Below are 27,916 nucleotides of genomic sequence, written 5' to 3'. Positions count from 1 at the left end.
CTCAGGTTACTTTTCCACGTTCCCACCTGGTATTTACCATACTCTGTACAAGGGGAGGATTGGCTGTGGCCTTCCCTTGGATTTCTCTGTGGCCACCAGGGCTGTTTCCATCTCCAGAACCTCTTTTGGGACATTTGGAAGGTTTTGGACTCCAAAGGCATTCAGGTTTTATAGTCCTGCAGGTAAAAGAGAACCTTCTGTTCTTTGCCCTGGTGTTTTTCTCTGGAACTTGAAGATGTTTCAATTTTTGTGGATAATTAATTAACAGCAGTGAAGCACTTGCTCTTGTAAGAATTCACATTAATGATGCTCTGCTTGCTGTATGACAAAAAAGAGACTATTTGGGTAGAGACAGAATGTAAACTTGAAGAACTAAATATTTCTGAAAGTTATTAGCAATATTTTCAAGTGAATTTTATCTCAAAGCCATCCTCCTGTTTGCTCTGCAGCTCAATAACTTTCCTTCTCTTTCTGCTTGCACTGAGAAATGTTTAGAAAAGGTTTAGCAAACTGTCTTTGTAAAAGGTGGAAAGCTGGGGAAAGCTTGAGTTTTCATAGCTCTGATAATCAGGAAATTCTAGAAATAAGCAAGTGATATCCCTTCTCTGCTTTAGTTTTTTCCTGCAGTTCTAAGCGAAATAATGCTTATTTTTCTGCTAGGATGTGACAATGACATTTACTACCATGATAAAATGTTTTGAAAGGGAAAAATTAGATGTAATCATTTAATCTTGGCATGATGTAGCTTGTGTGACTCTTTGCTAGCAATAAAGCAGGGTTTCTGCCCTGGGGAATTTACAGCACAGGGGATCAGCTCCTGTTCCAAAGTTTTCTTGGGTAAAGGCAGCTGGGTGTTTACCTGAACAAATCAGCAGAAAACAAAACATGACCTGCTCCCAGAATCACAACTCCTTCTCTGTTATCTTTGTTCTGCAGGAAAAGTTAATTGTGTTATACTTTATTCCAGGATGGTTTATTTCCCTTGGATTCTGTTTTTACACACCAGAAGAGGGCACAGCAGCCAGGGATCCTCCCAGTGCAGGAGCACAGGAGCTGTGCCCACCACCCTTCCCAGGGCTGGGACACAGCGTCAGCAGATCCAAACTGAGTGAAAGATGCTTTATTTGCCCAGGGAGTCAGATAAAACCGGGGACAAGTTTTGTCCTTTAGACTCACATGTCAGTTCTTAAAGAGAAGAATCAAACTGAAGTTTATGACTTCTTCTTTTTCTTATCAGTGTTGACTGAGCCTCAAAAGTTAGTTAATGCAAAACCACTGAGATTTAAATACTTTTCCAAAGTTTCATTTAAGCCTTCCACATCTGCTGCTAAACAAAGCAGACATTGGGATTTCTCAAGGAAGGTGGTTGTGAAATGTAATTTTTATATCCTTAGTTATCTCATATTTGTTTAATGAATTCTTTTCCTTTCGTACCGGGTGAATTTAGAAATTGCTACAAGATGAGTGGATGAGTTGCAGGATGAACTTAGGAAAATGTCAATAAAAGTCCCACTAAGCTCTGCCCTCAGTTTGCAAACTGGGAGTCCAGCAGTGTTCAGAGGAGAAGGTGATGCCAGAGGACAGCAGGACTGTGACTGGGTGTGAGGTGTCCAACAATGCACAAAGTCCAGCAGATCCTCCTGAGAGGGTGTGATCCAGGTACACCAGGTTCTGCTGTCATAGAGGATGATTTCTTCCTGCCCTTCTCTGAGCAAAATCCCAGATTATCTATTCTGTGATCCACATTGCATGCTGTGAGGGTTAATTACCTCTGTACTTTAATCACAGAATCTGCTGGCTGTAACTTGAAAATTACCAGCACCAGTAAAGCTTGTAATGGATTTTCAACTCTTTCTCATTTCTTAGATGGTGCTTGTGCCTTCAATCTGATGGATTTAAGTATGGAAGAGGAATTCTAAAAGTGCTGGGAATAAAGGAAGATAAACCCCAAAGGGACCCTGTGGTGCTGCCTGTCTGCAAGTGACCAGAACAAATCTCAGCAAAAATGGAAAAAAAGACCACAAGCAATGAGACAGAGCCCCTGACTTCCAAGAAAGACACCTCAGACTGTAGCAAAGGAGAAGATTGTAAAGAGAACGGACTTGTGGTCAGGAACCCCAAATCTGCCCTGCGGCTGGTGGAGGATGGCAACAAAGGCCACGCGAGCCAGGGGCACAAAGGGGAGGCAGCCCAGATCTCCAATGGCTATTCAGGGGTTCAGAGCTCGGCTCCCTGCAATGGAGAGGGGGAGGATGCCCAGGGCACGGCCCCAGCAGCCACCACCACCACCACCACGTCCACCACCTGCGGCGCCGAGGCTCAGCAGCAGCTGATGGAGCTGGAGGACAGGGAGACCTGGAGTAAAAAAATTGACTTTCTCCTCTCTGTCATTGGATACGCAGTGGATCTGGGAAATGTGTGGAGATTTCCTTATATCTGCTACCAGAATGGAGGAGGTCAGTGCCCACTTATTGTTCCTTAATGCTGAATTTCTTGGTTTATAAATGAATGATTTAGTGGCTTTTAGAATATCACGTGTAACAAATGATCAAGGAGAAATTATTCACTGAAAAACCTAAATATTGGGATAGGATAATCACAGAAAAGCTGTTTAGCACAGCACAACTAGAAGCTGAGAACCAGGTAGGTGCAGACCCACACTCCAACACCTCAATCCCTTTCCCAAGGAGCATTTTAAAATCTGATAAACCAACATGTCTAAACCAACTCATGAGGAAGGCTGGGTCTTTGACTCACTGACATAAGAGACAAAATACAAATCTAAAATCTAATCAAGATCTTAGAAAGGACTTTCATCTCTCTGATGTAACAAAGGCATTTTATTGGAGAAATTAATAATTTTATCTGTAGCCCATCTCACAGGTGTGAGAGTGAAGTCTTAGTGAATCCTGTGTTGCAGAAATGTGAGAAGTTTGGGCTGGGTGTTGCTTCTTGTTCACACTGCTGAGTAGTTACTCTTATGAGAAATCCCACAGTAATTCAGAGGTGTGCTGGCTAGGGAGGGGATGTGCATTTTCCCTGTGAGATAAAAGGAACTCCTGTTTATGGAGTGCTGGTAATGCTGTAAGAGAAGTCTGTGAAGAGTTGCAATCATCTGCTTTCTCTCTTGCAGGAGCATTCCTCATTCCTTACACAATCATGGCCCTCTTTGGAGGGATCCCTCTCTTCTATATGGAATTAGCACTAGGACAGTACCACAGGAATGGCTGTATTTCCATTTGGAGAAAAATATGTCCTATATTCAAAGGTAACAAAGGGAAATGGAACTTTCTTAATAACTGGAAAATTTTCCTATAAAGGTGGGAGGGGGGGAAAAGAAAATCTCATAAAGCCAAGTAAGACTTGTTCTACATAAGATTTGGCTTTATAAAGAAAGCTTTCCTAAAACTCCAGGTACACCTGCACATGTGTGTGTACTCTTGTATACACATACACTTTGCAACTCAAATTGATTAGAGAGAGGCTGACCAAGCCTAAAATGATAAAGAATAAAAAGAACTGCTCTATATCCTCACTTACTCTTGCTCCCAGTGCTGTAGCTCTGATCCTGTCTTTATATTTACTGAGACTGCAAGATGCCTATTTCTAAATTGTAGAAATTTAGGAACACATAGAAAGCATCTCTTTATAAGAATGTTCTGTCTTGATTAAGGATGCTTTGCTGGAATCGGAGTATTTCTGAAGTCACAAGAAATCCTAATGTTGTAAACACTTGGGAGGGTGTGTGTTCCTCCTGCAGAGCTGCCTTAGACAAATGGTTGTTGATGTGACAAGCAATTATTTTTCTCTTTTTTTTTTTTTTGCCTAAAACTTACACTGACTGAATGCAATTCTTTCCTGCCTCTCCAGGAATTGGCTTTGCCATCTGTATCATAGATCTTTACGTAGCCTCCTACTACAACACCATCATGGCTTGGGCTTTTTACTACCTCATCTCTTCCTTCACGGCGGAGCTGCCCTGGACCAGCTGCACAAACCCCTGGAACACAGGAAACTGCACCAACTACTTCAGCAAGGACAATGTCAGCTGGTCCCAGCACTCCATCTCTCCTGCAGAAGAATTTTATACGTAAGTGCATGTAAGTGAGGATGGTGGTGGTAGCCAGACTGCTGGAACACCAGCAAAGTTTTCCTCAGAGGGCAGCAGGGCTGATTGTTGATGTATCCCCTTCAAATCACTGGATTTTTGGAGGGGGTCTAAGCTTAGGGTGCATGGGGAGTGCTCTGTGTTTTAGGAGTTTCCCAGTTGCTGTCTGCTGTCACTTATCACTGGTGTGCTGTTAATATCAAACTTTTAAGTAAATAAAATGAATCCAAAATGTCATGACTTTGAAGGCTGCTTAACAAGACCTCAAGATTCCTTGTAAAGCTCAGATCACAGAATGGGACTGTAAAATGCACATTTAATGTAAGCATTTGTTTAAAAAGTGTCTCTGCTGCGTTTCTCTTTCCTCTTGCAGCCGGCAGGTTCTGCAGGTGCACAGATCCAATGGGCTGGATGACCTGGGGGGCATTAGCTGGCAGCTGACCCTCTGCCTGCTGCTCATCTTCACCATTGTGTACTTCAGCATCTGGAAAGGGGTCAAAACATCTGGCAAGGTGAATGCAAAAGCAAGACACAACAGCTTGTCTTGAGGCAGTTCTACGTGAGCCAATTAATTGTCAGGGGATTAGTTCAGGTTGTTTTCATGACAGGATTATGGTCTGAGGTATTTGGGGAGCACTTGCTGTACAGTGACTGCTACTCTAAGCAATAAAGTAAAATAAGTGACACCACTGCTCTCTGGGCAGGACCAATCCTGCCAGGGAGAGGGTTCAGATGTGCAAACTGCCTCTTTACAGACCTGCAGAGAAGCTCATGTGAAGATGCTATAAATGCTAAGACATATAATATGATTAACTAATTATTATTATCCCTGCTACCTTTCTCCCAATGGCAAACACTCACCCTGTCCCCCCACAGGTGGTTTGGGTGACTGCCACGTTCCCTTACATCATCCTCTTCATCCTGCTCGTGAGAGGTGCAACTTTGCCTGGGGCTTGGAGAGGTGTCCTCTACTACCTGAAACCTGACTGGCAGAAACTCCTGGCCACTGAGGTAAAGAGCTTTATAAAAGGGAGATTTGCTTTCAGCCTATCTGTGTGTGTATCACCATAGATGCATAGAGCATGACTGAACAAATGTCTTAGCATGGACCCAAAAGCCTGAGCCCATGCTCTTTCCATAATCATAAAGAATTTTAAAGATTAGAGTCTACCCTCAGTTTAGCTTAAATTACAGGCAGAGCTCCCATACAGTGGTTGAACAGAATGAGTGATCTGATTAGAAGAAAGCAAGTGACCAAATCTTTTTCACCAGGAAAATGGTGACCAGGCTGACACTGAGTGAGAAGCTGTGAGTGCTCCTACACTGCAACAAATCCTTCCCCTGTGAGTCACACTGAGAAAAGTGAATTTATTAAACCCTAACGAGTGGTGGAGCTGCAGATTTTGGCTTAAGGGGATGAGTACAGCCCTACAGTGTCCACAGCTGCCCCTATTTAAATAGTGCAGGTTACTGGAGCAGAAACTTCTGTCTCCATCCTGTAACAAGCTTTGGCAGATGAGCCCACAGACACCAACTAAACCCTGGCCCAGTAACTCATGTAAGTGCCTGTGGAGCAGGAATAAATCAGTCAGGCCTGCATACACCACCAAAATTTGACAGGAAAGCAGGAATGAGGACAAACTGAGCTAACCAACAAAGCCCAGGCCCTCCAGTGTCTGATCCAGCCTTGAACTCTGTGGATGACAAGCAATCCATCAGGCTCAAGGCTGTGCTCACTCCACGGCCTGTGAAAGTGTCTGGTGAGGAGGGTGATGGAAAAAACCCCAATGCAATAAATACTACAAACACAAAGATTAAAAATTTCCAATGTTTGCAAGTCTGCTGCTGCCCAGCTGATATGAAGAGTTTTGAATGAAGAGGAAATGAAAAGACACCAGCCTCTGATAAAGCAGCATCTCCAATAAGGAACCACATCTTCTGAAAAAGCAATAAAGGGCATTGATATTGTATTGGATGTATCTGGAGTGAGGACAGCAGATTGCAATCTGTGTGCTGGGTGATGACAGAGCTCTGTCTGGGTGATACAGGATGGCCTCACACGATGGCAGAGAATATTAGAAATGAGTTGTAATGAACTCCATGTTTCAATCAAAAGAGAATAAATGAATGAGGACTTTCACCTTCAGAAAGAGAGCTGATATTGTACTTTAGAACATTACTCATTAGGGCTGTGGCCACTTTTCAAGTACAACAAGCTTTTCATAACAAGATCATCACACTTACATCTGTCACAGCTACAACAAAGCTGAATTGAGCCTCAAGAACCAGAACTGCATCCACACAGCCAAATGGATTTCCATAAATCCAGGAAAAGTCTACATAGCCTGGAGGACGCATTGCCAAGCACAGAGCTATTGAACAGCACAGTTTCGTGGAACATTTGGAAGACTTCAAAATCATGGTTATAAAGTTCTCCATTCACTGCAAAACTTGTGTTAAATTGATTACAGGCAATTGACTGAATTGATCTAAGATGCTGGCAGAAGTGCAACAGCCACAACAGCTCTACAACAAACATTCATATTTAAACAGCTCTTTCAACAGAGTGTCTGTTAGACCAGGACTAGGGCATAGACAGAAGAGTGAAATGCCCTTTTGTGATTTAAGTGATATTCTGGATATGCCAAACTCATTCAATCTGTTTCATGGCATTTTTTTTCTTGGCCTTCAATATTTTCCAGGTTTGGGTGGATGCAGCAGCTCAGATTTTTTTCTCCCTGGGACCAGGTTTTGGGGTCCTGTTGGCTTATTCCAGCTACAACAAATTCCACAACAACTGCTACCAGTGAGTTCTACCTTATTCCATAAGTAAAATCGAGTTTAAAAATATAACTGTGAGTATTTATGAAAAAGAAACAGGGTGTTGGTGAAAGGCACTAAATTGTCAGACCTGTGTACATAGAAATCAGAAGTAAGTGTAACAGAGAACCTGCAAGCTCAAGCATTTCTCCTCTGTTGCCCACTTAAAGTAAGATGATTTTTACTAATTTTACAGCAAGAGGTCTAAAATGTAGAAACCTGCCACAACAAAATGGACTAAACCCCTGCCAAACCATCACATTGTAGTTATTTAATCTCAGTAGTCAGTTAAAAAATAACTTCATTGTCTCAAGCAGAAAGGCAATTTATGTTTTTTCCTTGTTACCTGAAAAAAAATCTATTTCTAGCCTCTAAAATAAAATTCTCAATTCTTTAATATTCATGTACTAATTCCTATTCTTTTAAAACAGCAGGATGCAGCCAGCATCCAATCCAGTGGCAGACTGATGTTACAGCACCTGTGTGGATTTGAGAAGAAAAAGTAGTCATGGGTTGTTGGGGTTTTTCCTCTTTCTTTCAAATCTGCTGCTCTTTTTTTCCTTGTATTCCCCCAGTTTTTCTAGGAGTGTGTCTAGATTGTGGATCAAGAGGTTGTAAACCCTTTCTAGCAGGTGCAGGTGAGAGTTGGGTCCCTGATGAGAGTTAGGTCTTCTGTTGCAGAGATGCTCTGGTCACCAGCACCGTGAACTGCCTGACCAGCTTTGTGTCTGGGTTTGTCATCTTCACCGTGCTGGGCTACATGGCTGAGATGAGGAATGAAGATGTCTCAGAGGTTGCCAAGGACACTGGTAGGTAAACATTTCATACACATCTCAAACTGCTTCTAAGATAGAATATATTTGTATATATACTTCTAGATCGGGAGCAGCCTAAGTGATGAGAAATATTTAATATATTATTCAGGATGCTGACTTTATTGGGCACTGTTACAGCTAAAAAAATTAGCCTATAAATATCACATATAGAAGCCAGATTTCAGATTTGCAGTTTCACAGACATGGCAAAGCAGCCTGGGGGGAGAAGTTCTCCCTGGGAGACACCATGTCCTAACAGTGATCCCATCTCTGCTCCAGGACCCAGCCTGCTCTTCATCACCTACGCAGAGGCCATTGCAAACATGCCAGCTTCCACCTTCTTTGCCATCATCTTCTTCCTCATGCTGCTCACTCTGGGCCTGGACAGCACGGTGAGTGGTCAGCAGGGGACACAGCCTGGCCCCCTGAGGCACCACAGAAACAGAATTACAAACACTGCACTGGCACTGAGGGGTTTGCAGTGCCAGGTGCCTTCTGTAAGACAGCAACTGTTACTCCAATTTTTATGTGAATAGGTTTGAATATAATCAATTATTTGTCACTGTCATGCTGCGACAATTAAGACCCTGAAATACAAGCAAATTGATTTATACATTCCTAATTGAATGCAGCCATCCAGTCTCCTTTCTTGCTTGTAAACTTACAAAGCAATTAGGAAAATCTGGAATTTTTTCACATAATTTGGATTTAAAAGGTGAGAACTGGAGATACACTAAAAAATTGTCATGTGAGTCTGGTTTTACAGGTGGAGAATCAGCTCCTTCCAGCAGGGCTGAACTCAGCTGATTTCAGTCTTGGTCCTACTGAACCACCTCTCATTTCTCCACATCCTGGTGCCTTTGGATGACAATACATCCCCACAGACACCTGAACACTAAATCCCCACCCTAAAGAGTTTTAAAAAGTTAGGAGGAAAGACTTGTCTAAAACCCCACACCAACTCTAAAGCAGAATAAAGCACCAATGTTTCAATGCTCCTTTAAGCACTCAAACATACTTTTCAGCAGGTAACACTGCCCTCTATTTCCCAGTGACTTTTCCATGCTTTTCAGTTTGCAGGACTAGAGGGAGTGATTACTGGAGTCCTGGATGAATTCCCCCACGTCTGGGGCAAACGCAGGGAATTGTTTGTCCTTGGTCTGACCATCCTTTGCTTTTTGGGGTCGCTGGCAACCCTGACATTTGTGAGTATTTCACCTCAGCCTCCCTCACTGGCAGCTTCCTGCCAATGACACCTTGGAGAGGGCAGTAATTTTTTGAAGAGAGTTTCAAGAAATCAGATTGAACGTCCAGGCTGTTTTCTCTATGCATTAGAAATCCATTGCTTGGAATAAATGTGAATTAGATTTCACTAGGAAATATGTTGCAAAATGATCATACTGCAATTCATTATGTGCTACACATCATAAATGGTGCTGCTCATCAGTCAGCAGACAACCAGCCACATTTTTATGTGGTTTATTTCTTATTCCCAAAACCTCTGTGTTTAAAAATAACATGAATAGTTATTATAATCTTCACAACGTGTAAAATGTATTTTGAATTTAAAAAAAGATCTAGTAACGAATTTCCTGGATCTTCCTCACTGTTTCAAGGCAGAAATCACCATTAGTCACATCAAATTGTTCCCATGGGGCTTGTGGATTTCATTCCCACAACAAGCAATTTTTGAATAATGAGTGTAATGATCACAAGGGAAATAGAAAGAAATACTTGGCTTTCCTGTCATGTTTCACTCCACTTGCTCATTTATGTGTAACTTCCTTCTTATATGAAGTGTTTGCTGTACAAGGATGCTGAGTTCCTCTGCAAGAGGTTTCCTCCTTCGTGGTTCTAGATCCCAAACAGAAAGAAAGCAAAGCAACACTTTATTTATTTGCTGTTCAGGACTTGTGATCCCTGGTGGAGAGGAGGGCATGCACAAAGCCATGCTGTAAAATCCCCTTTTTTCACTAAAATCCAGCCAGAAGGGCCATTAGATTTTAGCTTCTCTTCATGGCACCCCCGGGTGAGGGGTGGCCACAGAGGGTGAGCAGCTCCCCAGGGTTTCCCTGGCAGGAACAGCCACAAAGTGACAGAACTGGGTGAATTCCCCACTTGTGAACGTTCTGCAGGGCAGCATCCTGGGCACACTGACAGCTTGGTCTCTTTTCCAGGGAGGAGCATATGTGGTGAAGCTGTTTGAGGAATATGCCACGGGTCCGGCTGTCCTGACCGTCGTGTTCCTGGAGGCAGTGGCTGTGTCCTGGTTCTATGGTACCTCCAAACACCCCACCCCAACCTCCTGAGCTCCTGCAGCTCAGCATGGCCTCAGTTTCTGCAGACAACATCACCCATTCCCCAGAAAAAAGCTTACAAAAGCTTTTTACAGACTCACTGATAACTACAGCAGTGAGAATTAGTGTTAATTGCTCTCTGATAGCTAAAGTAACAGGAGGTGTAATTCAGAATAATTAAGGATTTAGTACAATAAGGAGTTATAGAAACAAAATGGTATTTTGGGATAGATTCTGAATTTACTTGCTGGGCATAAAAAGGTGTTGAGAATCTACTGAAGAAAATCTTAGATCTGCTGTCATCCCTCTCCTCCCACTTGTGTCCACAGGCATCACCCAGTTTTGCAACGATGTGAAAGAAATGCTGGGCTCTGCCCCAGGCTGGTACTGGCGAGTTTGCTGGGTTGCAATTAGTCCCCTTTTCCTTCTGGTGAGTTTTCTTCAGAGCTTCTTCTTTCCAGCACCAAGAAAATCACCACTGAACAATGCAGCTCATTCTAAAAGCCTAATTCCAGAATTCTCTCCTGAAGTTCTTTAGTAACATTTTTTGTTAAACAAAAAAGGCTCAATTAGTGAAAAACCCAATACAATGCTGTAAGGCCTTGTTACCAAATCACAGTTTTAAGGATTTTTGTAGTTGAATTAGCTGAATAAATCTGGATTTTGAATAACTCCCCCCTGCCCTCTGCTAAACAAATTTACTTTGTTTTGCTGCCTTATGTTTACCTCAGCAAAATGTAGCAATAAAAGCTGATGAAACATATTGTCAGAGGAGGAAAACCAAGATAATAAATACACTGTCTCAGCAACTGCTGATGGGCAACTTTAGAATATTCCACTTAAAATTCCCAGCAGTTAATTGGAACCATTATAAATCTATAGCTCAGAATTGGAAATACTGTCCCAGTGTTTGGCTTGGCAGTGTTATTAATAACATTTGAACATAAAGTGTTCATTTCCTGATTCAAAATTAGTCCATGCTATCTTTTATTCTGACTGGCCTTAGTGGGAGCACAGCAGGTCAAGATGGAGTTTATGAAGCACAGAATGTAGATTTAAGACCTACAGAATGAATTCAAAACACTTGGAATGATCAAGGCACAATTAACAGACCTTGATTTTATTACCCCTAGAAAGAGAAATCTACAAATTAAAATGTCACCACAGTAATTTTTATATTTCTGTCCTCTTTGTAATCCTAAACCAGCAAAATGGAGAGGCACAGAGCTCTGGGGATGTGGCTACCAGGCAGAGTTATTTGTATTCCCTATGGAAACCCACCTAAAATAAGGAAAGCTCAGGATACAAGATGTCATTTCTGTATGGAAGTTTTGCTGGTAAATCCTGAGCTTCTGATGATACTCTGGAAAAAAATTAGTCAGAGACCCTTTCTGGGGCAGTCACAAATATTATTCCTGTAGTATTCAACTAAAAGTGTTTGTTGTTTCCTAAGGAATTTTTCAGTCATGAATGACATGCTCAGGAAGATGATCCAACAGCAGTAACTGAGCTGACTTTTTTCCTTTTCCTGTTCTGACAGAGAGCAGTGTAGAGTGGAGAGCATCTGTTTTGGGAAGGATCCTCTTGGTGTTTGTTTCATGATTTGTTGTTGATTTGCTTTAAGTCTACATTTATATAATTTAGGATTCTTTTTCAGTGTCAACAGAGTTCTATAAAGTGCGTGCCACGAAAATCCACACATTCACACTTTGCTCTTTTTCTCTTTCAGTTTGTCACTTGCAGCTTTCTGTCCAGTCCTCCTGAGCTGAGGCTCTTTGACTATGATTATCCCTACTGGACCACAGTTGTGGGGTACTGCATAGGAACCTCCTCCATCATCTTCATTCCCATCTACATGATCTATCGCTTGGTCATCACCCCAGGGACACTCAAGGAGGTATCCCTGATGTTCTCTTGCTTCTGTTTCACTGTTAGGAAGGAGGTGATCCCTAAAAAAATATAATGACTGGCTGTTCTGTTCCCAGATTCTCACAAATCTCCCCAGTTCATACTGAGGCTGCTGACAATTCTTATAAAATGTTACATCAAGTAGTTTTTTAAGCTCTGATGAACTGGAAAGTCTTCCTAAAATTCACCCAGACACTCAAAATCCCCCAGTCAAGCAAATGAGGCAGTGAAAGGCTGGTTTCCTGGGGTGTATCTGTAAGAAAAGCTTGTTTTCCTTTCACACATTTAGTAAGATTTCTCTGCCATAAATCTGTAATGACAGCACTGGGATTTCTTCTAAGTTTAAATAAATACCAGTTCATAAAGAAAATATTTAGTAGGCTCAGGGTATCCAAGTAAACTGCAAAGTCCTAAAGCATTAATATGATCTGTCAAGCTTTGATTCCAATTATGTTACAAATAATTTTAAGAATCCTGCTGTGTACTTCTACAGCACTTTCCATCTTCATAGTGCTAACAGAGGCCTGCAACACTCTTAAATAGTTCAAGATGTGTAACTTAAAGTCATACTTTATTATTAATCTCTTTCTAAATGGCTGACATGATTTGTACTCTCTCTAAAATCAATCCATTTCTGATTTCTTTCCAACAGCGTATTCTGAAAAGCATCACTCCAGAAACAGCCACCGAAATTCCCTTTGGAGACATCCGCATGAACGCAGTATAAGCTGCCCTGGTTCTGGGGGAGGAAGAGGAGCACAAAATGTCACTTTTTCCCCCCTCTTCCCCCAAAGAACCTCCTTTCCAGCTGAGACAACAAACAAGAGTTTTCCAAGGAGGCTGCACCACTGGCACCATTGGGAAAGGTGATGCCTCCAGCACATTGATCCAAGCAATTCAAGGACATCTACTGAACTGAGCACTCACTGAGGAGCACGAGGGAACATCCCTGCTCCGGGAGCGGCACCGAGCGCCTGCAGCAGCCCCTCCAGGACGAGCAAGGCACGGCAGGATTAGGTGTAGACCCCCAGTGTGTGGCAGTGCTCCTGTAGCTCCTCCCTCCGTGTGATCGTTCGTACCGGGCAGTGTCGTATTCGCTTCTAAGGTTCTCTACTTGCTTCAACTGCGTGGGAAAATGCACAAATATTTCTGATAGCCATACATTACTCGAGTAACGCAGGGGTTTATACACTAGGAAAACAAAATTAGGAAGTTCCCTAGGTTTGTGGTGGAGTAGACAGAGGGAGAGGAAAAATGCTGAGCAGCACAGCTCTGCACACATCAGCACACACAGCTGGTAGCACCGGCCTCACGTTCATTTCCTCTGGTTTGTAGGTGGTAACAATTTCTATTGTTTTTTGCATAAAAAAATTACAAAAATAATTTTTTGTGATGTTTGAGGCTTCACTTTCCTTTAGACCCAATCAAGCCACAAAAACTCATCATGAGTTACTCGACAAGCCACTTAAGCTGCCAGCACTTACTGCACTGTTTCCATAACCAATCATTGTCCTGGCAGAGCTACAGAAACTAAAGACCAACAATGAATCTTTTTGAGTTCTGATGCCAAAAAGTACAATCTTAAAGATCTCTTTCTCTGCTTCACTTCCCTTTTTTTAACAGTTAATTTCACACCTAAAATTTGCTGGAGCCAGCCTGTGGGGTTTTCCTCCTCTTTCCTAGTACAGAAGTAACATTTAGAATAATCCTTTTGGCTGGCTGATAAAAGTACATTTACAACAATCCAAACCTACTCTGAAGGTTTAGTAGCTCATACTCAGATGTGACTGCATTGAGTTTTAAAGCTGAAGAAGAAAAAGAGAGGAATTTTTTTTCTTAGCAAGAAGCTGAGTAGAGTTCAGCAGGATTGATTCTCATCAGAACACTTATATTAAATTTCAAGGCACTGACACACAAATTAACCCCCATGTCCATACAAAGCTCTTTACATGACAGGCACACAGGTGCTCCCCAAATGCAGCTGCCCTGGCCCCTGCAGGACACGAGTTGTGCTGCAGTGGGAGTGCAGACAAACCCAGGAAAGCATCATTCCTGTACAAACCTGCATTGTATTCTTACTCTGGCACACAGATTATGATGAAAGTAAAATAAAATAGAGGATAAAAGTCTCTTTTGTATCCCTTTGCTAAAGTTGCCAAGGTTCCCTGTGCAGCCAGAGCAGGGGCATCAAGGAACCTGTGGGAGCTGACCTGGGTATGAAGCACTTGCCAGGTGAGAGGGAAGCAGGGATGCTGTGTTTGCATTGTGAAAACATTTCCATCACTTCTGCCAAAGTTTCCCCCCTCTGTGTACCTGGAGAAAGGTCTCTTCCACTTCCTTCCTCTTCCACTCTGCATAATGAGTTTTGAGTTCATCTAAGTCTCAATCCTAACTTCCAATGAGGAAATAACTGAAGAGGGACAAGGACTGTTCTTTCAGAACTAGACTCCTGAACTATTTATAAAAGGGAATATGTTCTTTAATTGCCACTAGAAAAACACAATAAATCTGTCTTCCTGGACAGTTACTCATGTGAAAGTTTTGTAGCTTATGCCTCAAGTGTATTTGAAGCCCATTTCCAAGAGTTAAATTTTCTGAGCTCATTAACTGAAAAAACACACATGAAATGTCAGTGTAAGATGAATGAGGTATTTGCACACATCCAACAGCAAAGTGTGGGAAATAAAGGACAAAACCCTACCCTATTTCTTTCCTCTTCAGACAGGATTCAGCTAACAAAATAATTTGTAACTTTAAGACACAGGATAGACACTGGCTTGCTGGGAGGTTTCAGAGAGATTTCCAAAGAAATATCACATTTTCCAGTGAATTAAGTCAACCAGGAAGCCCTGATAGAAACACAAGCCCTGCAACAGCTGAAATATGAGACCAATGTGCTCTGAGTCCCGAGATAATGAGAGAGGATGAAAACTCTTAGAATTATTTGAAGATACAAAAAGCAATGTAGATTAAAAAGGCTTTTCCCTTCCTGAATAATACAAAGATAAAATACATCCATGTTTTCATGCTGAACTTCAAAGGCAGTTTAGTCGTCATTACTTTTTTGTTACATAGTATACTGGCTCAAATACCTTATCATGGTAAGTTCATTTTTTAGTATTTCTATTTAGCTGAGTGGTTGATATATTGAGAAATTGATTTATTTATACAATTCTTTTTTTTTTAACATACCCATCTGATAACAAGTAAAACAGCCAATATTTATCAGGTAGCTCAGCAAGCAGCCATACCTTAAACACTGGTTTTGTACAAAAACTACTTCTATTGATACCAAATGAACTGCACTGCAGTTACTAAGTGCTTTGAGGCAAAAAAATTCCTTCTCTTCAGCTCACCTTCCACTCATCTACCACGATATATCCTACTCTCTGTTCTGAACAGTGAAAAGGAAGTCATGGAAATGGTAAATTAGGACCATCTTTGCCTTTTAAAGAGAATTAAACTGGAGTTTTAGCTGTACAGAACTAAGTATTCCCTCCAACTTGTACATGATGCACCTGTATTAATTTATGCAGCTGTTTAGTTACAAGTGTTGCAAGCTGATTGTAAGTCATCAGTATGTGCCTTGTACTGTAAACTGTTACTGTAATAAATTTAATATTCATAAACCATCTGCAGATGTCTCTTGTGCCTCTCTCTTCTGGGAAGAGCAAAGATAAAAATCTGAATTCTAAGTAACAGCAGAATATCTAGTGCAGCAAGGCCTCTGACAAAAAGCAGAGGATTGCCCTCAGTGTTTGACCCCTGGCCCACTGCTAAACACTTTCATTCCATTCCAACAGAAGAACCAAAGCTCATTAGAGCTGTTTACACAGAACAGCAAACCAAACTGCTCCCCACTGGACTATGTGCTTAACTACTTGATTAGCTGACATATAAAACTCATTCCAAGCCTTTATAAAGTGGCTGCTTTTGCATTTAATTTTACTCACACTTTGTATCATTCTCAGTCTGCTGAAAAAATCATTAGAGAAACACCAATCTCAAAATGGTTTTTTTCTAAATATAGAAGTACAACTTACTCTAGCATAAAAGTGATAAACTTACAACAAAACAAAGAAACAATTATAAAAGTGTTGAAAATGTATTCTAAAAGCTATGACCATTGTCAGACATCCTACTTACCTAGCTGGAAGATAATTTTATTCTTGAATATCAACCTTTGGACAGAAGGTTCATATGACAAATCTAAAATATCACTTAAGAAACTGATACAACTGTAATACATGAAAACAGACTCATCTACCTTATTTCATGCAAAAAAGATGCATCAAAATAACCTACACATGAAAAAAGACCCATACATTTGATCCAATGTATATCTTACACTTTAATAATTGTTTCTGTACATCAGGTCCCCGGACCAAAACCCACACATAATACAAAATTCATACCTCAATATGCATATATCTTACAGAACTCCACTCTACATACAGAAATCTCTTAGATCATTACTCAGGCTGGTTTTCTTGCTTTTTCACCCACTTTTACAGGTTTGCTCCCCATTTTTGAGAGCAGCAGTGGGCAGTGAGCCCTCCTAAGGGCTGAGAACACCTTTGTTTCAGCAGAGCTCACTGTTTTGGCTGCTGAAAGGAGCAGGGGGATGCATTCTCACCTTACACTGTTTAACACTCCCAGGTCTGTCCCAAATCTTCATGTGCCAAGGACATGCTACTGAAGGGCAGGGTGGACAGCCAGCCACATTCAACATTTCAGCTGTACACACAGACTAAGGATGTGTGTCAAGAGACCCACTGATCCATCCCACAAGTTGTTCTCTTAAGGGACACACAACTTCTCAAAGGAAAGCCAGGAATAATAGGTAGGATAACCTTTTCTGTACAAGGATCTGCACAGCAGTGGCCTTTGCTCCTGGCTGCCAGCCCAGGTGTTTGTGCCCAGCCCAGGGCCATCACTCAATCCTCCTCCTTCTCGATGTAGGGTTTGCTGCTGACCCGGGCCATCTGCCGGGCCAGGTACCGGTCCCGTGCCGACATCACCGTCTCCTCGTTGCTCCTTTTGGCAAATTTGCTCAGGGTCTCAGGTGCTTTCTGTGCTTGCTCCTTCTCATCTTTCTCCCCTTCTTCTCCAGCTTTACGTTTCTGCTCAGACATTCTGGAGCTGGAGCTTCCCTTCTCATCCACCTCTCTGTCTTTTCCCTTTCTCTCTTTTCCCAGATCACTCTCTCCATCTTTTTCCAAAGATGTAGGAGTACCTTCTCTCCTCTCTCTGTATTTCTTTTCCTCACTGCCATATTTCTCTCTCCTCTCCTTTGCATGATCTTCCCTTTCTCTGTATTTCTCTCCTCTTTCCTTCTCTCTGTCATTATATCTATCTTTATCATTTCTGGTTCTTTCTTTCTCTCGTTCCTTCTCTGAGCCCTTCTCCTCTCTGTCCTTTGCCCTCCTCCATTCTCTGCCATGCCCCTCCCTCTCTTTTCTTTCCTTCCCCCTTTGTTTATCATCTTGATCTTCCCTCCTCCTGTGGTGATCTCTATTAGTGTGATCCCCATGCCTGTGCCGCTCTTCCCTTTCCATCTGGTGATCCTTTTCATGGGTCCTGCTTCTCTCATAATCCTTTTCCCTGTACTGTTCATCACTTCCCCTTTTGCTTGGCCTGCTCTCTCCCCTCTGGTGACTTGTTTGGGCTTTGGTGCGTGGTTCTTCCTCCCCACTGGATGAGCTTGGTGACCTGGAATGCCTCTGGCTTTTGTGATGTTTCACCTCCTCTTCACTGTTCACAGAGTCCTCCCTTCTTTTCTTCTTTTTCAAATTTACTTTACTGTGCTTGTGTCTCTTGTCATCATCACTACTATCAGTTTCTAGGTTGGTATCAGCATCTGGATCATTTTCTTTCTTAGAGGGCTTCACTCTTTGTCTTTCTGAAGGGCTTTTGCTCCTTTCATTGGGTTCTTCCTCAGTGTCAGGTTTTTCTTCCTTTATCCTACATTTTTTACATTAGAAAAGAATAACAGCATTAAAAAGCCTGAAATCTTGGACTTTCCTACAAACTGACTTCTGGTCAGGACTTAGGCAAAAGATGCTGCTGAAAAGTCTAAGAAAGCAAATCTGTCTGCGGCTCAGGTTCCAGGATTCCAGCACAAAGTGTCCATATCTGTCTCACTCTGTGAATGTGAGCTGAGGAATTTATCTAAAAGAGTATGACTATGGTAAAGTATGTGCAGCCTCCATCTAAGGAAAAAACATTGATTTGTGTTCCTGTGTAAGCCTGCTGGCAAGTTACAGGTTTTCCTACATGTTTGGTCTTCTATTCACATCAAATAATTATCCAGAGAAGAAGCAGGTTGTGTGTTTTGTGGACAGAGGAACGTGGTTTTTTTGGATCCAGTATTTCTGAAGATCTCACTTGTGGCTGGACAGAAATTAGTAACTTTGTACAGCTCAAATATTCTTACATGCAAAATGCTGACTCAAAAAGCTGAGGGGGTTGTGCTTTGTCATTCTCCTCTGGCTGATGAGGAAATCCATGTTCCCTCACACAAACCATGACTCTTCCATTTAATCACACAGCTCCAGGAACAGCCTGTGGGGCTCTCTCATGAGCCAGCACACCACCAGTGACATTCTGTGTCTGCTGAGTGCTTGAAGGCATGGACAGCCTATCAACAACAACTGAAAATTACACTGAAAAGTTTGGTAATTTACTTAGCAATCCAACTCAAAGGTGGGACTCTCTTTAGGGACACTTCTGAGATCTAAAAATGGAGCTGTTTTCTCTCTGTATTCTGCTGTATCACCATGAATAAGAATGAAATTAAAATATACACCTGAGTTTATTTGAAAGCCTTGCTGGAAACACCATCTACAGGACAATTTGTTTGCCCTGAATTAATTGTATGTGCCACTAAAGGAAATTTCCTTAACTTACTTTCTAACAATACAATCTAAGATCTAAAAGATCTCTTGATGAAAGCTGCTTTTTATTTGTGATAGCAAACACTTAACTAGTGACATCCATGCTTTAAACCTCTATCAAATGAGGTTTAACCTGAGTTGTCTCAAATGATCAATTGCTGCATACAGAAAATATCCCCTTCATCACATTTCTCCACAGGGCAGAATGTTACCATGTTAAACACCTGAATAATTCAGTCTCATCTCATTACGTTGCTTTGGAATGTTCACATATTCAGATTTCAAAACACTCCCACTGGATTTCCTATATATTTGATTCATTTCCTTTTACCACAGTATCAACACTCAATTTAGTTTTCATGCAAGTAAATGTGGAGTAAGTACAAAGTGAAGAGAACATTCTTTACAGGAAATTCATAGCATATTCATTTCCTATGACTTACTGCTATGCTCACTATTTTAACTCTTGTCTTCCTCATGATTCAAAATGTGTAATTTATACAGATTGCTAAATATTATGTAAACCAAAGAAAATGTAGGTTTAGAATAATACCAAGCAAGATTATAATCATAACTGTCCTCTTGATACCTTTCAGACAGCGTCCCTGTCCTGCTTGTTTCATTTCTGTGTCGCTGATGATGATCATTAGTTATTTACCAAATAATTCAGTTAATCAGCTGTAAAATTACCAGTTTACCTTACCACAGTTTTAGTGCTCTGTCTAATCCTCCAGTGAATACAGAATCACAAACAGCCAGGGCTGGTTTTCATACCTGAAACCCTGCTGGAATCACATCCTACCTGGCTTCACGGAAGCTGCATTTTGGCATCTCTTCTTCCCCCACACGCTGGTTTAAAAGATGTCTGTAGAATCCACTGAGATCCCTCTGTTTGGTCACATCCAGGTATGCTGAGAGACAGAAAGGGAGGGTGGATTTACTGTGTCACAAATACTCGTCACACACAACTCACAACTGCAATTTCCATCCTGGGGGTTTTCAAACTCAAAGTGGAAAAAGCTCAGAGTAACCTGATCTGGTCTCACAGCAGACCAAGCTTGGAGCAGGCAGCTGGAACAGGTGACCTTCAGAGGTCCACTCCAGCCCAAACTAGCTAATGATCCCACATCCTGTGCTTCACACCTACTCCTGATGCTGACCAGAATGTCTGAGGTAACGACTGGAAACATCTCTGTACCCCAGGCTTATGAATCTTCCTGCAAAAACTGACCCTCCCTCAAAAAATAAATCACCAACCCAAACAGAACTGACACACAGACAGAGGAGCTTCCTCTGTTCCATGTGTAACACATACAAAGGAAAGTAACAGACCAAGGTTGATCTGATTCAGGATCTGCTGATCTGGTCCTCTTTGATTTCAATTATCTGAAGCCTCACATAGAGACCACCAGAGGAATATCCTGTACATCATGTACAAGGCCCTACTTCTTTTTCAGGACAATTATTTCACTATGAATCTCACCCTCGAGAGCTGATTCTCTTCTTTCTCTCTCCTCCTCCTCAGCTCTTTCTTGCAGCTTCTTCTTATAGGCTGAAGTCACAAAAGCCTCTTTGTGTGCAAACTCTCCTCCTTCCATTTCACGCTCTTTCTGAATTTTTCTTTCCATTCGTCTTTCTTGTTCCTTCTTCCTAATCTCAGCTGCTTTGAGGATATTGTGGATGTATCTGGGCTGAGGTAGAAGGGAAAAGAGTTACCATGCTGAGAGGTAATTGTGGTGGCTGAGAAAACACAAATTGGGATTGATGGAGATGTTGAATTAAGTTGGTAATGGAAGAGAACTGTCAGGAGCTACTCTAATGTTCTCCCTCTGACTGACAGCTGTCCAAAACAAACTGCCATTCCTCTCAGACCCCTAACAGAGCAGGTTTCCAGTTCCAAGAGAGGCTGCTGTATTCAATCAAAACAGTCATCCCATCTCTGACTAGGAGGTTTTTTACTCTAAATGAAAATAAATGTTTTTTTGATTTTTCATCCCTATGTCTTCCTAGCTGTAACAGCCTTGCCCTTCTTTTAAGGACTGGGAGGTTTCCTTTGATCCAGAACCTTACAAGAGCCTTGAAATGAACTGGAATAAGTAACAATGAAAGTATCACTCGCCAGGATAATGCAGCAATGCTTTGAAGTTTACTAAGTAACCACTCACGTTACCCCAAGTAGACAGAGTTGCAGTGACAGGATACATCCTCAGGTACTGACCTTTTTGTCATCATTTCCAGCTAACAATTTAGCGCTGCTTTCTTTTTTCTTCTGCTGCATTTCATCATAAATACTGTCATATTCATATACTGTAGCATCTTCTTCTAAAGCCTTCTGAATCTCCAGTTTAGTCTAAAACAAAAACAGGGAGGAGGAGAAGAAAAGATGTCAAAATAATAATAATGAAATCTTTACTATTTTAAATAGTTGATTCCTATATTATAATTGAAACAGATCTATAGTATAAACTTACCCATAAGAACATTGGGAGTAAATTAAAAATAGTCCCTTACCTGTTTCATTGCTTGCTTTTTCAATGCCTCTTTTTGAAGACTTTCCCCAACAGTTGGCTGTAGGAAGGACACATTGCAGAAACAAAATTAATTACATTAACACAGGTTCTTTTTGTACCATTCTAATAAACAACTATATAATAGTCCAATTACAGACAGGTATGGTACAGAAAATACTGAATTCTTCCTGCATGTCCATCAGAGATGTAGCAGAGATAACAAGCAGAGATACTGACAATCACATGAAAAAAGAAAATTTGTATTCATAGTTAAATAAAAAATTCTGCAAGGATTTGGTATTTATTTCAAGTCTCATTTGTATCATTAGCTGTGTATTTTCAGAAATAAGAACACAGCTAAACAGCATGTGCTTCAAGTGTTACTGTTTCATTTCTCAAGATAAGCATGCTACAAAACAGCCATTCTAATATTTCCTAAGAAGAAACAGATCACTATTGAAAATATGTTTTCTAATCATACTGTCTAACAAAAATGCTTTGCATTTTATTTACTTTTTTGCTTTTAATTAGTTTTGACCTAAACTACATATCTATCTTTTCTCAACCAATAGGTAATAGATAATGTTTATTAAACAGATCCACTATAATGGCAGGACTTGTATCCTTGTTTATGTAATTAAATATCTCTTAATCTTAAAAAGCAGAAGTAGGAAGGAAAAATCCTTTTGCATTTTGGCAACTTCCCAAGTTTTGCAACTTTGACTAATACATGCTTTGTGTCACATTTAAAAAAGGCAAAGAGATTCTGTAATTTGTGGTTGCTGATTATTTGGACTAGAATTGGGTACAGTCATTTATTTATGTAGCTGGTTGGTTGGTTGGATGGTTGGTTGACTGGAGGAAGTAGATAGTGGATTATTTAGTTTAAAACCTACAAGAATCCTGGCTTCATTCATCTCATGTTTACCTCTGCTTTCAACACTGAAGAACTCTTAAGTTCTGAAGAACTAATGCTCAGAAATAATTTACAATGCTGTAGTTAATTTTATAACACACATCTTTTGAAAAGGCTATAAATGAGTCAGTATGAACCATAAACAGCCATTTTAAATTAGCATAGAGCACACATCAGCATTACACAGAAAACCTCCATTTCCTCCAGGTTCTTGAGAAAGAAGATGCTCCTTTGTTTGACACCCTGAGGGTCACCCTGAAGGTTTCCTCTGTGGGAAACTTACACTGCTTTAACAAAAAGGTCCCTCAGCAGTGAAGAATCTCCCCTGCACTATTCCAGAAAGCAGGGGCTCAGTGAAAAACAAAATAGATTCTGCAGTTACATTTACAGAATAAGCTCTATTCCACCAAAATATCTGAAACCCTGCTTAGAATGTTTTCCTTGTCTGCCTACATGTAATAAATGCACTGATCCAGAAAGATTAGGTAAACACCAACATAATACATAATCCTCATTATTGGACATATGATGGTAAAGAAGTCCATCTGCCATTTCTCCAGACTGGCAGTAAGTGTACAGAAAACAAACACCTTCCCCAATGGTTTATGGTGGACAATTTCCTGTTGTGCTCTGAGCTCTGACAGATGAGAACTTCCCGTCCTTTTGTATTGTTTTACTTATCAACTGCCCATTTATTAAAGGCCCTGTAAGCTCAGCAATCTGTCTCATACTTTTTCCCTCCCTCCAGTCAAGCTATTCTTCTGGAGCACAAAGCTTATAGTTCAATATTTTCTGAAAGGAGAAAACATTTTAACCCTATCCTGTGAAAGGACACAGAATCCATGCAAATGAAGGAACTCTGAGAAATGAGGCTCTCCAGTCCACCACTGCTACCAGACCATGGGAGACAGCTTGTACACAACTGAAAGTTATTAAAAAAAAAATCAAACAATGAATTGCACCAATCTGCTAACATTTCTCATGGCTCTCTCAATTTCTTAGCTCCTTCTCACTCTAAAATGAGCCACTTACACCCTCATGTACATGGATTTAAGAGTGAATCCTTATGGTTTGCCCTCACAGAGAACTGTACAATGCAAGCACAACCCTGCACATGAGACTCCAGCCTTCATGGAGTTAAAAAACAAAAATCACATCAGGCAACAGATTCCTCTCAATTCACAGACAATATGAGCCATGGCTACTAGCAGAAGATCAAGAGAATGAACATGAAAAACAAGTCAGGTACACAGAATTAGCTTTTCTCAGCACTCCATCCTGGTTTCCAGAAACCAGACCAAGGAGTTCCTGAACTGAAGGATGCACCTGAACCATTGTCTGACACCAAGAGCATCCCTTAATTTGACTAATCCATTTCTCAATCCATTTCTATTTCTGGCCATGCCACAGTATCCTGTGGCAAGGGGTTCCACAGCTTAACTACACAACTTCCTTTTGTTAGATTAAACCAGTTGGTGATTCCATAACACAACCCACTGCTCATATTATGAGAAATGGCAACATCACCTCACTTCTCTGAATTATTCTTGATTTTACACACATCATCTTGATTCTTTTCCACTTCCTCCTTCTCAGAAAACTCTTTTCTAGGAGCCCCTGTACCCAGTCTTATTTTGCATGCAAACTGTTGCAAAAACTCTGGTCAGCACCAACATCAATTACTCAGCAAATCCTTTTAGTCAGACTTTTCCTTCGAAAAGTTGCAAAGGAATGGAAGCATCCATAAGCAAAACAAAAAATCTGGGTCTACAAGAAGATAGAGTTTTCTGCTTATTTTCAGTTTTTGCCTGTTCAAACACTCCATTTATCTTGTAAGTGGTCACTAAAAACCCACCAAATCCAGCTGATACATTCACAGAACTGTTCACAATGGCTCCACAATTTCCCTCCCAAATTTAGCACCTCCTGAGGTCTATTTGCAGTTATTTTTTTCATCCTGTATTAACAAATCAGTTTTGAAAGACTGGTACAGTACAGGAACATACACTGGGTAATTCTGGTGCAGCCGCAAACCAGAAATTTTATTTGCTGTACCACAGAGATAATTTCAATTAAACTCCAAAGATAAAAAGGAACAATGAACACCACACAGACTGACAAGGCACCTTTTCCTATTCAACACTGGATTTCCAGAAAATTCCCACCCCAGATGCTCTGTTTCTTATGAACTAACACAAAGACCATCTCCAGCAACTAACAGCTATTAATGCACTTAACCACAAGGGAAAAAAATCCAAATTCCTTCAGCAAGAGTAGAGGCAAAATCTGGGAGAAAAATGCATAGTAACGTTAAAAAAAATGGAGCAGAAGTTTGGTATCTCATATATAATCACAGACAAGTCAGGTCTGCAGATTTCCCAGCACAAACTTTATTAGAGTTCAGTTAAAAATACATAATCTCCAGACATTTGAGATGTAGTTCTGACTGATAAAGTAGCAGACAGGAAATGAAACCCCTCCCAGATGCTGCTCCTTATCTTGAAAAGCTCTGAAATCATTACTGAACTAATAAAGTAATTCTGATTTTTTTTAAAAAAACAATCTTCTTTGATAAAGGCAGTTATGAGATTATTACTTTTTGCTGGGTATGTACCATACTGATGAGCACAACAACTTTTAAGAGGTTTTATAACAGACTTTGACAGTGAATCTGTCAGTTTTTCTGAAAGGGAGGATACTTGAGATGTTAAGCTAAAAGCTGGCAGACAGCATCATCTATTATTTTTACTAGAATTACTAACATTCATTGTTTTGTTTCAATGTTCAGATATTAAGAAAAAAATGAAGAAGTGAAAAAATACAAGACATCCCCTAGGGAGGTTCCCAAACCTACCACACAACATTTAATGACAACAGATGGAATGAAGTCTATTCCTGGGATCTGGAAAATGTGGGGTCAGATCTTTAATGCAGAGAATGACACCAAACCCCATCTAAGAGGGGAAGTGCTCCATTAGCACCTCCAGCAGGTGAACCTAAAGGAAAGCCTCTCTTTACAGGGATGCACCTCTGAGCATCACAGCTAAGTGAGAGAAGAGATGGGATTTAAAACACATTTGTGTCCTGTAAGCTGCACTGAGGCAGCTTCATGTTGAGGCTTGAGTGGACATCACTAGAAAGGTCCTCAGCCCTTTCCTGCCCTGCAAACCATGAGCTCAGACACCTTCAACAGCAACATTCCAGATTTTCTAATGGAACCAGATACACACGGGCTGGGAATTGCTACATTCAGGCCTTCTGTGACATAAAATTAACAACTGCTAGTTCATTAAAATAAAAACAGGTTTTAAGAGTAAATATTTTGGCTAGTCAGAAACAGACCAAAATTATTTGATGCTTTATTAGCATTGTTTTTTTCGACCACATGGGATGAAGCTCTAGGGAGGAGAGAAGATGTTTGTAGCACAGGGTTCTGTAAGTGCCCCAGCCCAGCCCATATCCCAGCCTGTCCTGGGCACTTCCCCTGCTTCCAGCAGCACATCCAGGTGGGATTTACACAGCACACAGTGCCCTCTGCTGGGGCAGGTACAGACAGAGTATTTTGAATCTAATACTTTAAAAGAAATTAAAAATTAAAGATTATAGAAATGAACACTCTCACACAATTATCATACATCTTCTCTTGCTGTAGAACTTTTGGGTTGTACAGCTTTGCTTTTGTTCCCAGTATGAACACCATAAAATCAATTACATCAAATTTGGGTGGAATGGGCTGAAGGATAAAACACACATAACTACCACACTCAGTATTTGAGTGAGACCTGTTGATTACTACTGGTCTTTCTATTTGCAGGCATTCACCAGTGACAGCCAACAAATCTCTTTACAAGCTACAGTTAACTCTGGCAAACAGATTGTCACCTGTGCTGAATTTCTGGAAGAGTTGACAGAAAGTAACAAAAATCATCACTTCCATGTAATGTGTACTAAAGAAAATACAGATCATATTCCACACTCAAATCCAACACATATCCTAATGACTGCCAAAACCTGATGCAGCCATTAAGGATTGGACACAAATAAATTTGCAGAATACAAGGCAAATTTCAGAAGAAAATTGTTGAACTGACCTCCTCATCTGACTCATCTGCAAACACCGAGAGCTTCTTTGAAGCAAGATTTTTCTGTGGCAACTTTTTGGGCATAATAAGCCCATATCTAGAGAAAAGAAAAAAAATTACCTTTAGCATCACTTACAACACAGCAACAAACCAAAAATTTGTCATTTATCATTTGAGAAGTAAAAGGTCAGCATCAACATAATGTATGGAAGTTATATGTGAGCAGTCTTTGCAGCAGAGCACACCAGCCAGCTTCCCATGCAAAGTTTCTGGATGCAATGACTGTCCTAAATTAGGACACAAATCCCTCTTGTCCAGAGTTCTCCAAGTAATGTTGTTTTCTCTCTCAGAGAAGTAAGAATTTTTTTTTAAAATACCAACTGTTTAATCTGAAGGGATTTAGTTTTAGCCTATACCAAGCACTGTTCCATGTCTATGTTTGCAGTGCTGTAATTTCATGTTTTGCTGGCAATGTAACCACAGGTGCTATGGCAAAGGACAAGATTTACAGTCAGATTGTGTCGCGCTGCAATTAATTAACCACACACAAACAACCCTTCTGCTGACAAAGGCCATCTCTGTGCTAAAACCACTTCCTTTGGATGCTGAGCAACCTCTAAATCGGGGGTTTCTTGCCCATTTGCCTTTACCTGAGTCCATCACTGAGTCAATGGCTCACCAGAGGGTGGGTGTATGGCTGAACCGACTGGAACACCCCCCCCCCATTCTGGGGTACCACACATGGGTACACCCCAACATTCTGGGGGTACCATACATGGGTACACCCCAACATTTTGGGGGTACCACACAATTCCTGTAAGCGCTGTTTGCTTCCGTGAGCCCTGAGCCCGCCCTCAGCTCCGTCTGACCCGGCCGCGGAGGCCGAGCAGCAGCCCCGGCTGTGCCCGAGGGTGGGAGTTGTGCGGGAACATTGAGGAGATTCTTCTCAGTAAGAGTGAAAAACTCCCCCGGGCAACACCCCGGCACCCTCAAGCGCCTGCCCGCTGCTCGAGTTCTGCTTGTTTTTAATAAACACAATTTTAAAGTCAGGCCAACACAGCGAGGCCTCACGGCGGACACCTGGGACAAGCGAGTCCCTGGGCAAGAGTTTTCCAGTGCTCGCCCCTGCCCTCAGTGCCGGCCCCGAATCCCCCCCGAGCGCTGCCCCCAGCCCGGCTGAGCGGGGCCCGCCCGCTCCGGCCCTGCCGGCACTCACTGCTTGCCCAGCGCCGCCATCTTGTCAGGCCGCCTCCCCCGCGCAGCCGCTGCCGTTCACCGGCCGCAGATTCCTCACGGCCGAGTCCTCCCCACGCACTTTCCCCGCCCGCCCCGGAGACCCTCACGGCACCGTGCCGCGGTCCCGCTCCGGGAGGGAAGCGGAGAGCCGGCGGAGGGGGCTGGAGGCGGCGGGGGATTTTTTTTAACAGCTCTGTGTCGAGGGGCGAAAGTGCTGATCAGGGAAGGGAGATGGCGGGCGCTGCCTGAGGGAGCCGGGGCCGCCTGAGGGCAGCGGCGGGAAAGGCTCTGAGGAGGGAGAAGCGCTGAGGGGGAAAAGGCCCCGAGC

The 27,916-nt window shown here is 41.7% G+C and overlaps 2 protein-coding genes across 2 annotated transcripts; one reads left to right on the top strand and one right to left on the bottom strand.

The window, feature by feature from the left end:
• The first annotated feature begins 2,005 nt into the window (after positions 1 to 2,005).
• Positions 2,006 to 12,755, top strand: SLC6A4 (solute carrier family 6 member 4). Its single transcript, XM_054287217.1, has 13 exons — positions 2,006 to 2,456; positions 3,134 to 3,268; positions 3,871 to 4,090; positions 4,482 to 4,620; positions 4,985 to 5,119; positions 6,811 to 6,914; positions 7,610 to 7,737; positions 8,023 to 8,135; positions 8,817 to 8,948; positions 9,921 to 10,020; positions 10,370 to 10,470; positions 11,770 to 11,937; positions 12,601 to 12,755. The coding sequence occupies exons 1-13, from the start codon at positions 2,006 to 2,008 to the stop codon at positions 12,673 to 12,675; spliced, it is 2,001 nt and encodes a 666-aa protein (XP_054143192.1). The 3' UTR covers positions 12,676 to 12,755.
• Positions 12,756 to 16,272: 3,517 nt separating this feature from the next.
• NSRP1 (nuclear speckle splicing regulatory protein 1) lies at positions 16,273 to 27,613 on the bottom strand. The gene is made up of 7 exons (XM_054287168.1): positions 27,569 to 27,613; positions 26,362 to 26,449; positions 21,356 to 21,412; positions 21,063 to 21,194; positions 20,328 to 20,535; positions 19,647 to 19,755; positions 16,273 to 17,912 (listed from the first exon to the last, which is right to left on the bottom strand). Exons 1-7 carry the CDS (start codon positions 27,586 to 27,588, stop codon positions 16,886 to 16,888), a joined length of 1,641 nt encoding a protein of 546 aa, XP_054143143.1. The 5' UTR covers positions 27,589 to 27,613; the 3' UTR covers positions 16,273 to 16,885.
• Between the last annotated feature and the right edge of the window lie 303 nt (positions 27,614 to 27,916).

This window comes from Melozone crissalis, unplaced genomic scaffold (assembly GCF_028551555.1).
Source record: "Melozone crissalis strain CALT ecotype California unplaced genomic scaffold, PUWL_Pcris_2 ptg000057l_1, whole genome shotgun sequence".
Taxonomy (NCBI): domain Eukaryota; kingdom Metazoa; phylum Chordata; class Aves; order Passeriformes; family Passerellidae; genus Melozone; species Melozone crissalis.
Note: the sequence above shows the minus strand (reverse complement) of the source record. Positions and strands in the feature narration are given on the sequence as shown.

Coding starts and splice junctions, on each gene's coding strand:
- SLC6A4 (XM_054287217.1), top strand. CDS start 2,006: ATGGAAAAAAAGACCACAAGCAATGAGACAGAGCCCCTGACTTCCAAG. Junction 8,136..8,816: donor CTCTGGGCCTGGACAGCACG/GTGAGTGGTCAG, acceptor CATGCTTTTCAG/TTTGCAGGACTAGAGGGAGT. Junction 10,021..10,369: donor GGCTGTGTCCTGGTTCTATG/GTACCTCCAAAC, acceptor TTGTGTCCACAG/GCATCACCCAGTTTTGCAAC.
- NSRP1 (XM_054287168.1), bottom strand. CDS start 27,588: ATGGCGGCGCTGGGCAAGCA. Junction 26,450..27,568: donor ATGGCGGCGCTGGGCAAGCA/GTGAGTGCCGGC, acceptor TCTTTTCTCTAG/ATATGGGCTTATTATGCCCA. Junction 20,536..21,062: donor CTGGAAATGATGACAAAAAG/GTCAGTACCTGA, acceptor CTTCTACCTCAG/CCCAGATACATCCACAATAT.